A 12,944-nucleotide genomic window follows, 5' to 3' on the forward strand; every position below is an offset into this window, starting at 1 on the left:
TATGAATCTAGTGTTATTCATGTGCCTGGCTTGCGTCTGTTCCACCTGGGTGTCTGCATAACCAGAAGGCAGCAAATAGATTCCAAACTATGCATAAGAAAAAGAAATTGCAGTTACGCATGCATGCTACTTAAACATGTAAAGGTGAAATAGGTTTTAGTCATACGTTTACTGATTAGCAGATTTTAGTTTCTTGGCTTGCTGCTTCTCTGAAATAGGTTAGGAAGAACCCTTGGAGACAATAGGAAACTTTGTCCCTACTGTTTCCTCGTCATTAGTGGGTACTAGTAGATTTCACATCTGCATGGGAAAGTGACTCTTTCTAATGTTGGATTAGGGGATCTTTCTCAAGCAGCTTCCAAGTATTGGATCAGCACTTTTCAAATCTCTGTCAACATCTACTCTCTTGGGAGAGGAGGATTTTGCAACCAAGTTTTATTTTCCTTTTAACAATTGCCATAAGCAGGTCTTTTAAAAATATTATTGAGTGCTATTTATTTTGCAAAACCCAAAAGAAGATTGTTACATTCCATTGTTATACACTTAGGAAACCTCACTTACACTGTTTAAATTAGCTAATTCAAGCTGAAGTAGATAATTACTAGAGGTAGTAACATATATTGATATTGTTCTTGTGTTAAATCAACTTGTAATCCTCCCTTTCCCTCAAGTTGTCAGGTCTTTAAAATTCATTTTTTTCTAAATGTAGTTTCAAGCCAATAGCTGGAAACATCTCATCCTTAAGATATGTAAAGGTTCCTACAATCCACTTCCATCTCATTACTCCTACGAACTTCATTATTTAATAAAACAGATGTTTAAGAGAAATCCCAAGAACCGTCCTTCGGCCAGTACTATTCTTGCAAGAGGCTGCTTAGCCAAGTTCATTGAAACTTGTTTGCCAGCAGAGGTATAGTATACTTTTTATTTTATCACCAATTAGCAGAATTTAAAAATAGGGCCTACATTCTAGAAGCTAATTCAGATACCTGTATTGCCATGTCATTATGTTATTGAAAAATGATGCCAGTACTATTGTATAGGACTGTAATCAAAGAGTGTTAAAAATACTTGTAGGCTTCTCAGAGAGGTGAATTTTGAGGATGTATTTGTAATAAAAAAATAAATCATTCTTCCTGTTCATTTATTTTAGGAATTTTATTTTATTTTGTTAATTATAAGATGAATTTATTTCTGTTTGTTAATTTATTTTAACATAAACCTTGAGTAATATGAAAAAATATGCATAGTGGATTGAATCTGCATTCAATTTCCAGGTGACAGCTGGGATTCAACAAATATTAAAGGAACCGAAGAGGCACAGAAGGGATAGAGGAGATACAAAAGGTAATTTTTCAAAAGAAGATTTTAAATACTTTAAAAAAATCTATCAAAAGTGAGTCTGAAATGCATTATTCTAAATCCTAATATTAAAGATGATGTTCACATTATACTGTCAAATCAAAATAAAAACTTGTAAATATGGCATTTTAAAGGCATCAGTGAGCTACTTAGTTTCAGTTTGTAGAGTGTTTTGATTCTGGAGGTTACAATTTTACTCTTTACCATAAAGAGAACCAATATATCAAATATTCTTTAGAACAAAGTAAGAATCACTTATTTTATTTGCAAGCGGTACTCTCCTTTCTGTGATGCATTCAATGGTGATAGTATTACTCTCTTCTGAGACCGGAATTAAATTAAGTCCTTTTTGCTAGTTCATAACTTTGAGCACTTGAATTGTCCCATTGGCTTCCTATCTCAGATCCTGACTTCTGAATTCACAAAGCAGCTGCATATTTTTTTCTTTAGGGGTGAGACATTTTGGTTTTGGGAAGGCTAGTTAGTTTACCAGCCTTTTACTGTGAAAGAAGTTGGTTCATATACTGTGATTTTTCTTCCCTGTCAGTATTCACCTATCATTTAAATCTCTGATTTAGTCATAGCACAATTGACAATGCTTTTCTTCCAAAGAGAGATTTGGGGGAATGGAAGAGCAGAAGTGTCCTGAATTGGGACTGAGATATATTGATACAACTGGAAAGAAGCTTTCATAGAATTTTCTTTCAGAATTTCTGTTTCAGAGATGTTAGTGGCTGGCCCTCATGACCAGCAGTTTACACCAGATGTTTGTAAAACATTTGGATTTAATTCTTGAATCTGCCCATTAATTTAGCAGGTGCTAGAAGCAGTGGTGGAGCAAACAGTACTCGGGTAAGTACTGAAATACAAATATACATACAATTCCTGTTTGTTTTTGTGGGTTTTTTTTAAAGCTATACAAGATTGTTTTTGCAAGTTAGTTAGTGTATTGGCTAATAGCCATAGCCTACTAGATCAGCAGTCAGGTGAATTGTAATGATGTTTACATAAAGATTTCACTACTCTACCTGCTGTAGGTAAACTTGCAAAGTTATCCTATACAATCTCAATTTTACACCCATGTAGCTTGCAGAAGTGCTTGGGGGCTGATATATTCCATGGCAAGTTTGGGCAGATACTGAGTTTTACTTTAGTCTTGGTGAACATCCCTTTAATTATTTTTTGAAGTATGGAATAGTGGATAGAAATGCATATTTCATTTGCTTCAAAACTAAATATAAATTGAACCCACAAACGCATAAACAGTTTGGCATAGATATCCTCATTGAAAATTCATGTCCATGCTTGATTTGGCATGAAGGTAGTTTAACTGAAATAAGTCAGAAGTGGCTGAAAACAACTTCTGAGTAAATTTTAGCAGTGTGCGCTTCATTCCTAGTGACTGTATTTTTCAAAGTAGAAATGATACCTCTAGCCAGTGGGGCGCATTTCTTCTCCCTTAACAGAGCTGTCAGTCTGGGAAATTTCCTATTCAGTGCACCTGTTTTCCTCCAAGCTTAGTGACTCATTTTTTCGTTATGTTACTGCTTTTTAAAACAAAAAAGGTGCAAAGCATAAGTTGCCTGAAGTCATTAAACTTAAGCTTTCTGTTAGATATCAAGACAGCCTGTTATGAAGAGGCATATGCTGTGAAATGAATATAATAAATGCAGCGCAATTGCCTGTTTGTATCACTGTACGGTTGGTTACAATTGTAAATTTACAAATGTTAACTGTCTAATTTTTCAGAGTGTAGCAAAATGAAAATAATTAAAAGACATGTATGAATTAGTGTTCTAACAATGTAGGTAATGATTAATACTGTTCTTGAAACTTTTAAAGCAAAATGAAGATCAGTGGAGCCACTCAGATCTGAAGAACACTACAAAGATTTTGAGTGGAAGAACACTGAAGGAAAGGGGCTCCAGTAAAGAGGGTAATGTATGCAGTATTCCAAGGCTTGTGAGTTCTCTTCTTTATTGCATTCTGCTGTATATACATCTATACATAGACATGTACAAATCAGCATATACATATCATTAATATATATATGCAAAGTACACAATACTTTGTATCCAAAGAAAAAGGCATCAGTGCATTTGCATTCAGCTTCTTAAAAATATGATCATTTTACTGATTAGTTGAGCCTAAAACCTCACCTGTAACTTTCAAAAAGCAGTCTGTTGATAATATTTGATGCAGTAAAAACAAACATTAGATGCCACATTGGAGTTGCATCCACTTTGACCTTCTTGGGTCCAAATTTATCAGTGGTATTCAGTCTCAATTGATGAGGTACTTTTTTGTTCACTATAGTCATTTACATGAACAAGTTATACTCCTATTTCTTTTTCATGGCGGTTTACACAGAAAAATATGAAGCCCTCACAAGCAATACTGATTTGCCATGTCTCCAGAGAAGACAGTGGGAAAGAGGTGCACCCAGTGCAGTGGTAAATGTCTTAGGAAGTGCCTCCTTGCTTTCTTCTAGTTTTACAGCTGAGGAAGAGAAAAGTAAGATCAATTAAATGTATTTACAGTTTATTTGTGTGTGTTTTCATACAACTATTATGTGCATTATTTCATGGTCTTGTTTAAAATAACCAAAACCACATCATTTTAAAATGCTCAGTTTGCAAGGGGTACCTAACAATGATGAAAACCACCATGTCACTAAGCATTAAATGTAGTAAGTGATGAAAAACTGAAAATGTGTGAGAGAAACATCTCAGTCAGGTTACACCTGGGCTAGAGATAGCCAGAAGGAAAAAAAAGCAGCATTGATATCAACAGCAGTTGTGGAATGATCACTGTCTCCGTTTGACTGGGTGGTTGTACTGCTACCACAGTTAAGGTGCTGTTATGCAAGGCTAATCAGTTTTAATATACTCTACATTGGGTCAGCCTTACAGGCACTTATAAAATTCAGCTTGGGCAAAATCTAATTGTACCTCATTTGAGTAGTGTAGTCTAATGGGTGTGGATTGCCTATGTACTTCAGCTTCCAAACTTACCAGTTAATTTGCAGGAGTAATTGTCAAAGCCTTAAATGGTGTAAACTCTGGACGTGTCAGGCTCTTTGGGTGCATCTAGATGTGCAGCTAGCACGTAGCAATAAACTTCAGTGCAGTTCATGCCAGAGTTTAGTTCTGACAGGTCCAGCATTTACATGTGCACCTGGGACTACAACATACTGAGCCAGGGTGGAGCAGCCTCAGCTAAAAAGGGGACTGGGGGTCAGGGTCCCAGCTCAACATGCTGCAGAGAGGCTGGCTGGGGCACAAGGGTGCTACAGTGTGGGGCTAGCCCTGCACTGTAGCAGCTTCTTGCCTCAGCCAAGCCAGGTCATCTGCATGTGCGTTTCAGTGCATGCAGCTACTCTGCTGTAGGATAATATTTGTGCTGGACAGTACTCCTACAATAGAATGAATTAATTTACTGCACCCTAATATAGGCGTATGTTAATACAGGCATACGTGTAGACAGTGAAGCTTTACTGTGGAGCTACTTAATTAGCTCCTCAGTAAAGCACATGTGTAGATGCACCCTTTGTCTTCAAAGTAACATTCTTCAGGAAAAAACACTTCAGCTGAGTGAACATTTTAGAACAGGCCCTTTTTTGTAAGAATATTTTGATTTAAACTTGCACATGCCATGATGAGGGATGTTACATATGTAAATATGAAAACTTTCATTAATATTTATATTAAGAAATCAAGATTTTAACAGACAGAGAAGAGTAAAAAATCTCAGGTAAATAATGTCAGAGTAGTGAAAAGGAAACTCTACATATTCTGAATTGTGACATTTTCCCTGGGTTGTTTTGACATGGGAGCGAAATTTTCTCTTGCAGAATTGGCCAGGGGTTCTGTCCCTTGAGATTCACGGAGGTACAGGATATCCATTCAGTGAGTCTGGGCCCCCACGATAGGTCATGGCTTCTCCTGACACCCTGTCAGCATCCAGAATCTGATGCTTTTTGTACTCTCACTCTTCTGTATTGTCTATATCATCAGTCTCAATTCAGTATGCTTTAGAACAGTTTCTTGGGAAGAAGATCCACGTCTCCATTCTCAAACCTCCTGACTTTCCATATTTCTCTATTAGAATCTCTGTAATTCATGTGGATAATGTTGTTTAATGTAAATAGCGTGTTTCAGTTTATTAATGATTTGATTGTGATTTTTTTTAACTAGGTGGTTGTGTCATAAAATACAGTGAAAATAATCCACGTAAGCAGTGGATCAAAGAAACTCCTCAAACCTTGATGAACATTCTTGAGAGTGCTGATATTAGCTTAGCATTTAAAACATACACAATCTATAAAGCAGGTAGGTCCTTAGTCTGTGGGCAACCTGACTTTTTTGCAACATCAGATCTGTATTATTACCAGGTTTTAAAACTTAATGACATTTACGTAGTTTATTTTCAACATCACAGAAGTTTTATTTTTAAAATGTTATTAACATTTAGATTATTAAAAACAAGTGAGAAATTTTGCCACAAAGCTGCAAGTATGTAGACTCAAAGCTTTCACCAAAAGCTTGATGTGTGGGTATGTGTACAACACCCTTACTTGAACACAGGTTCCTGAAGGAAGAAGAGATAAAAGAATGTATTTCAATAGAGTTGTTTTTTATTTAGCTCAAACTTTAGATTATTTGCACAGAAAACTCGTCCAAGATTCTGATCTATATTGCATTCTCCCTTCAAATGGGTTTGCTAGCTTTGCCTGTTCATTTAATTAAATATGTAATAGCTTGTAATAAAAGTCTGCTAACTATTTGGAGTAGCATTTAAAACTTGAGTTGTAGGAGGGAAACTGGGAAGAAGGCACTTAATTTTGACTTTGAAACACTTCTTTAGTTTTCTGTTTTTTGCCTTTATTCCTTAAACTAAACTATTTTTTCTTACCTTTTTAATATGCCTTCAAAGCCTCAGGAGACTTACTGAAAGGTCCACTTTCTGATGAATCCAAAGCATCTGATGAAATAGATGGTGACCTTGAGGCCATTATCACAGATTCTGAAAGACTTGAACCTAGATCTGATGAAGAAGACACGTATGTTCATACGCAGCTTGAAAAATATATCCGACTCTTGTGGTTTTGTTTGATTCTTTAACTTTATTGTTCCAAAATAACTTTTCTTGGTCTTTTTGTGATAAATGATTTTAGTTTGAGAGCATTTAAGTCCCTGAATCTAATTCAGTTAAATGCTGTTAAATCATAAAATCTCTAGTACCGTGTTTATACAGGAGCTGCTGTTTGCTGTTGGTAAATGTGTTTATGTGCTGACTTTCCATCCCATGTCCTGGTCTTCCAGTCAAATCCACAGTGATGGATCCTTACGCACGTGCAGATCCCCGCTGATGTAAAGGATTTGTTGCTGAGGGTCTGATTTGACTTGCAATAAGATTTTGTTTTTACAGCTGCTTTTTGAAAGAGAGTTGTCATATACTTGTTGCTCAGCTGTTCATTGTATTTTTGGTGTATTGCCACAGCCTTATTCTGATTGTGCTGAAATAGGCACAGGCATGCATCAACTAAGTCTGAACATGGATGCCTACTGCATTTGATGGATGTTTGTGTTTTTCTTGTCAGGGGCTCAATACACTCCACTTCAGTTTTTATTGTGTATGTTTTTCTCTTGCTTAGAGAATATTGTGCGAGTAGGTATTGCTATAATTTGTCTGCAAACCAATTCATAGAGTAACAGCATGTGAAATAGGTTTGTAGTCAATTGGATATGCTCCTCATCTTTTTTTTTTCTACCTAGTGAAACTTGTCACTGAAAGTTCCTTAATCTCAAAGGTATAAGGAAGAATCTTTTATAATTGGGTTGTTCAAAAATATATTTTGCAGTGGTCTGTAGGATAATTGTAAAAGAGAATATATAGTAAAACAGCATTTGATTGTCGTCTTTTAGCTCTGAAAATTGATTGATTTTTAAAATTTCCATTTTTTTTTTTAGGGACTTTGAAGAGGAGGAGGAGCCAGATTGGGTAGCTGAACTGAAAAAAATGGCCAAAATACAATGAATGGAAGATTGTATTATTACTGTGTAGTTGAAGAAGATAACACTTAAAAAAATTCATCTAATCCCACCCCCTATTCAAAGAAGGACCATTCCCAACTATATTATCCCAGCCAAGACTTTGTCTAACTGGGGGTCTTAAAAACCTCTAAGGAGCACTTGTTAAGCAGATCTAATCCACTGTATGTTTCTAGTTGTTTGATGTCAAAGCAGTGAAGGTGATGTTTTCCATACAATGAGAGGAAGAGGCGTGCGTGTAATAAAATACCAAGCTGAGCCTTTGTTGCTCAGAAATCTGAATCGTGAACATGTGCTCAACCCAAGACTGTCTCTGTGGGCCTGGGGAAAAGGTGGTGCCATGGGAATGATGGGCATGGCTTTTTCTGAACGCAAGTTTAGATGTTGGGTACAAGTGACGTGAGCCTGGCCCGTGGGCTGGATGAGTGGCACAGGCCCAGCCTGGATTAGACCTGCAGACCCTGGGCTGCCTATGCATGCAGTACCCACTCCGGCTATCATTTACTGTATATGTTAATATACGTTATGACACCCTTAAAATATCCCCACTGTTTTCTGGCAGCGGTACCCACTGAAGGAGATGGGGAGGTTCACACCATGGCTATGCTTAAATGCCTCCAGTATTGCCCACTCACAGCCTGACCCCCATGTTAGTGGGACTGGGCATGTTTGCTCCAGAAGGAGCCCAACCTCCTGGGCACTTGAGCTAGTGCTGCAGGGACAAACGTGCGGGGCTTTCCAAGTGCCCTGGCCCCAGCGCCAGCAGGGTGGCAACGTCCGCTAAGGTAGCTAGAGTGGGGGCAGAAGCGGGCAGGTGCGACGAGGGGCTGGACCAGGTTCCATGGGCGGGTGCGTGACGCAGTGCTGGAGGAGCTGGCTCTGGGTGACGGCGTGCGTGCACGGGAAAATAAGGTAACAGCTGTGGTGGGCGGGGCCGGCCCAGGATCCACCCCGGGCCCTGGCCTCCCGCAGCTGCATCGGCGCCCGGCACCGCAGGTATCGACCCGCAGCTCCGCACCACTTCTGCTCCCTCTCACATCTGCCGGGGCCGGGGAGCGGCGCGGTGGGCCCGAGCTCGCCTGGGGAGCGGGGTGGGGGGCCCGGGCCTAGCGCGTCCTGGCTCCATGGCAACGGGGAGGGAGGAGCCCGGGGCGCAAGGCGGGGGGTGGGGGCGGGGCGGCAGCTCTCTGCAGCGCATGGACGGGCACGGGAGGCACAGACACGCGCAGAAGGATGGACACCCCCCTCAGTTTTCACGCACACACCCCTTAGTCCTGGTACTGCTGCATCCAGGGGCTCCTACCAGCTTTCAGGCCCCGTCAGGGAAGAGGGAGCTGGCCCACAGCAAAGGCAGCCTGTTCTGCCCAGCTCCTGGGGAGCCTGGTCCTTCCCACATCCAGCCTCCTGGGGCTGCCTCACAACTATAGAGAGTTTGTGTTGGAGGGGACCTCAGGAGCTCATCTAATCCAGCCTCCTGCTCGGAGCAGGACTGTCCCCAGCTACCTCCTCCCAGCTAAGGCTGGTCTTAAAAACCTCCAGTGATGGAGAATGCGCCACCTCTCTGGGTAACCTGCTCCAGTGTTTTACTTCCTTCCTAGTGAGAGTTTTTCCTTGTATCTAACCTAAACTTCCCTCACTGCTACTTGAGACCGTTTCTTTTTGTTCTGTTTTTTGCTACTGCTGAGAACACTCAAACTCCTGCAGTGGGCACAGAATAAGCACCTCGCTCCAGTCATTTGCCTCTGGGTGCACTTGAATTACAGTTTCAAGCTTTCCTCTGCAAGCACAGTGCCCAAAACTGTATTTGGCAATGGCAGCTGAGATTTGCAGTCACTGTGGGGGCTGGGGTTTGGAAGGGGAAGCCCCTTCCCACTAACATGGGGTTCAGGATGTGAGTGGGCAACACTGGAGACCCTTAAGCATAGTTGTGGTGTGAACCTCCCTGTCTGCTTCAGTGGGTGTTGCTGCCAGAGAACAGCGGGGATACTTTAAATGCTGTTGTTAACATACACCGTCCTAACGTATACAGTAGTGTACTTTTGTTAACTCTGTCGCTGCTCAGAGGTAGTAAGAAAAGAGAGGACCTGTTGCATTATTATGATTTTACCTAGTTCACATCTTGAGATGTCACCTTTGCTCATTTTGAGGAAGCCTCTTACAACACCTGCTGGGTCTCTGGGGTCGGGGGGAGATGCAGTAGGTTTTATTCTCCAGAAGGGGACTCAGCTGTCTGAAGTCTGAGATAAATTGGTGTAAGTCTGATTTTCAACCATAGTGCTTTCAGGGGTGCCACCATAGTGTTAGCACTGTTGGGTATGCAAGCATGATTCCGAAGATAAATCTAGAGATTTCAACTAGGAATCCAGAGTGTTAAAAGCATTCTGATTTGTTATGGTCTTTGTGAGTTCTTTGCAACAGAAGAATTGCTTTATCATTTTTGTATTGCCAAAAATCAAGCCAAAACTAAACTGATATTTTTCCAAGGGGTGCCGTGAGTCCTAAAAGGTTGAGAACAACTGGTTGAACTAAATACATTTTCCACCAACCCTTATTTCTTGATTATGACAACATCTGTGACTGTAATTGCAAATCTTTGACTTCACCAATAGATGAGAAATTTCTGGGATATTTTCCGAGCTCTGATTACCTGTAAAACACTAATGCTGAAGTTTTTTTTGTATTTTAGACCCTGCTTTAAGAGAAAAGCATCATGGATAAATATGAAATCATTAAAATGATTGGGGAAGGAGCTTTTGGCAAAGTATTTTTAGCAAAAGGAAAGGTTGATAATCAGAAGCGTGTTATCAAAGTGATCAGTTTAACAAAGGTAACAACAAAAATGATTGTTACTTATTGGTTTTGTTACTATAAGTCTGTATTTAACTACAGTGTGAACTTGAGTTATTTTTTTCTGCTTTTTTACAATAACAAGTTGCTAAATAAGCAAGTTCCTGTGAGGTAAGCCAGGACTTGAATTTAGCACCTCAGTTATTCCTTATTAACTGCCAAATTGCACACTCTGATTCTAAGATAACTGGGAGGCAACTTACTCCTTTAAGTGAAATGTTGACTCTGGGAGATCTTTGGGTCAAAAAAACCGACACCAAAAAACAGGGTGGCACATGTGGAGACAGTGTGTGCCACCCAAGAGCCACATTCCAGCTGCCGGCCAGGCTTCCTGCTTCAGCTGCAGCCCCTGGAGGCCCTGAGACCCCAGGTGAGGATGCTGGGGCCAGCATAGTCGCTGGCCCCAGCCTCCCCTACCCCACCTGGGATAACCTGCTGTGCGCCAGAGCGCGCATGACATAGGCATTTCTCTGGGAGAAGCAGCAGCAGCACAAGATGTGCCAGTGCTACTTATCCCTGGGGAAACAAACATCCATGCTCGTCTGGATGCACCCTAAGAGTATTTTGGAAAGTTTACTTTTCAAGAAGCTGCTCAGTTTGCCTATTAGTTAAGAGAGCTGGTCAGCCACATTAGGCTGAAGTCAGGCAGAAGGTAGAGCTGTTTGGCACCTTTGTAAGCTAACTATATGTTATCATAGCAGCTGACAAAGTATATTGTTGCTTATGAAACCTCATGCTTTTTCTGAACCAGTTAGTTGCTGGGTACCACTCGGCCTTACCTTCTGCCTATTAATTTAGTAATTTTTCAAGCATGTTTACATGCATAACTCAAGCTTGGCGAAGTTACAGTACAAGAATGCATTTTCCATAGACCAGTTCTGAAAATCTTTGTACAACTTTCAGACTCAAAACTGAAGGATTTGCTAACTGAAAAATAACCTGTTCTATTTTAATGTATGCTCACAACAATAAAACATTTTATAGACTTTTGATGAACACATTACCAACATATTGAAATGAATAAAATAGTTTGACCATCCTCAAGTGTCCATAAATTAGAAGCTGGATGCCAAAAAATATTAGATTGGCTTTAAAATCATTAAGGTTTTTTACATAAACAGAATTTGGATTCCTTTTATTTGTTCTCAATTTGCATGCGTTGGTTACATTTTCAAGATTTTTCAACAACCACTGGGACTATAAATTATTTTTTATCTGAGATTCTCATGAAATCATTTGATTCTTGGACTCTGAGCTTTAAGAAACACACTTTGGGTGGCTGAATTTTAGAAATCCTGTCCCCACCAAAGCCAATGTTAATTTTGCCAGTGACTTCAGTGAGGCAGAGATTTATCTCCAAATATTGCAAGAATTTGTAACACCATTAAAATGACTCTTTTATATTTTGTTCTTTTGAACTTAACCATTCCAAGAATGTAAGTCTCATAAGCCCTGATCTTACAGACACTTAAGTGTGTGTAGGGCCTACTCTAACTTGACTTGTGTGAGTCATGAAGTTGTCCTAACAGAAATATAAATGTGTAAATTTACACTTCTTATACACTTGCTTAACTGTTTGTCAGATCAGAGGCTAAAATGTCATTTCTTGTGGTTTAAGTAAAAGGGCCACTATGTTTTCAGTTATTTAGACTGAGCTTGTATTTTTCACTGGCTGTGTTACAGTTTTTAATATTGGGCAATATCCTTTAAATAATCTTTTGACACATTTAAATCCATTACTATGTATTTAATTTTTCTTCAGGTGGCTTGTTTGATATCTCAATCACTACATACTGAGAGTATGTAATAGGAAATTACCATTTTACTCCTTAACTCACTTTAGATGCCTACGAAAGAAAAAGAAGCATCTCAGAAGGAAGTCATTCTTCTGGCTAAGATGAAGCACCCAAACATAGTAACATTCTACAGTTCTCTTCAAGGTTTTATTTTAGTTTTGGTATTTTATTTATGATTTTGGTATTTAAAAATGAAGTATTGATAAAACTCAACCTATATTCTCTTAGAAATTACGTAAGACTAAAATATTAAAGTACTTGAGTTACCTGAGAACCGCTGATAAGTGAAAAATATACACCATACATGTTTACTATATAAAAATATCTTCCTGGACTGGATCAAGTGATTATGTATTAATTGTGTATCACCTGGATATTATACAGGTTTCCTTTGCTTTATGCTGTACATGTGCTCCTGGAAAACAACACATAACTGAAATTCACATAAAAGGAACCTACTTTACAATGTAACAAATAAGGATTACATTCCAAGACCCATTTCTACCACTTCTCCAAGACAATTTTGGTACTCACCAACAGTAGACAGTACACATAGGGTACTACCATAAGGGGATGGCAACTACAGAAACGTGTCGCAGACAATGAGCGAGGAGCACAGATCCACACAGGATACTATATTTTGGTGCACGTCACTCTCACAATGCACTGCAGAAAGCAGCTGACTTCAGGCTTCTACCACACTGATCGCATAAGGGCAATTTTACCTCGCATATAACGATTTTTTGGCACAAAAGAGTCATTGCATAACAGCAAACTCACACATGCAGAACCCACATAAAGCAAGGGAAACCTGTATAGGGCCTTGTTGACAAATTGAAAACCCAGGTCCCATTGTAGGGGGCTGCCAACCTCACTGAACTAGTGA

General features: G+C 39.5%; 2 protein-coding genes across 9 annotated transcripts in view; both read left to right on the plus strand.

Moving 5' to 3' along the window:
- NEK3 (NIMA related kinase 3) overlaps positions 1-7,708 on the plus strand; it is an 18,010-nt gene extending 10,302 nt beyond the window's left edge. Inside the window, exons 9-16 of one of the 5 annotated variants that reach the window (XM_019524692.1) lie at positions 710-910; positions 1,254-1,347; positions 2,177-2,214; positions 3,205-3,298; positions 3,733-3,876; positions 5,559-5,693; positions 6,298-6,424; positions 7,335-7,708. In XM_019524692.1, coding sequence (XP_019380237.1) covers positions 710-910; positions 1,254-1,347; positions 2,177-2,214; positions 3,205-3,298; positions 3,733-3,876; positions 5,559-5,693; positions 6,298-6,424; positions 7,335-7,401 — 900 coding nt within the window. In that variant the 3' untranslated portion in view covers positions 7,402-7,708. The remainder of the gene's footprint in view (positions 1-709; positions 911-1,253; positions 1,348-2,176; positions 2,215-3,204; positions 3,299-3,732; positions 3,877-5,558; positions 5,694-6,297; positions 6,425-7,334) is intronic. The other 4 variants (XM_019524693.1, XM_019524697.1, XM_019524694.1 and 1 more) reach the window with 4 other exon arrangements.
- Positions 7,709-9,895: 2,187 nt separating this feature from the next.
- Positions 9,896-12,944, plus strand: part of NEK5 (NIMA related kinase 5) — a 71,650-nt gene continuing 68,601 nt past the window's right edge. For 3 of the 4 annotated variants that reach the window (XM_019524687.1, XM_019524689.1, XM_019524688.1), the window contains exons 1-2: positions 9,897-10,242; positions 12,106-12,202. In XM_019524687.1, coding sequence (XP_019380232.1) covers positions 10,126-10,242; positions 12,106-12,202 — 214 coding nt within the window. In that variant the 5' untranslated portion in view covers positions 9,897-10,125. Of the gene's footprint in view, positions 10,243-12,105; positions 12,203-12,944 lie in introns of all 4 variants that reach the window. The other variant, XM_019524690.1, reaches the window with a different exon arrangement.

This window comes from Gavialis gangeticus, unplaced genomic scaffold (assembly GCF_001723915.1).
Source record: "Gavialis gangeticus isolate Ggan-Ray unplaced genomic scaffold, GavGan_comp1, whole genome shotgun sequence".
Classification (NCBI taxonomy): Eukaryota; Metazoa; Chordata; order Crocodylia; family Gavialidae; genus Gavialis; species Gavialis gangeticus.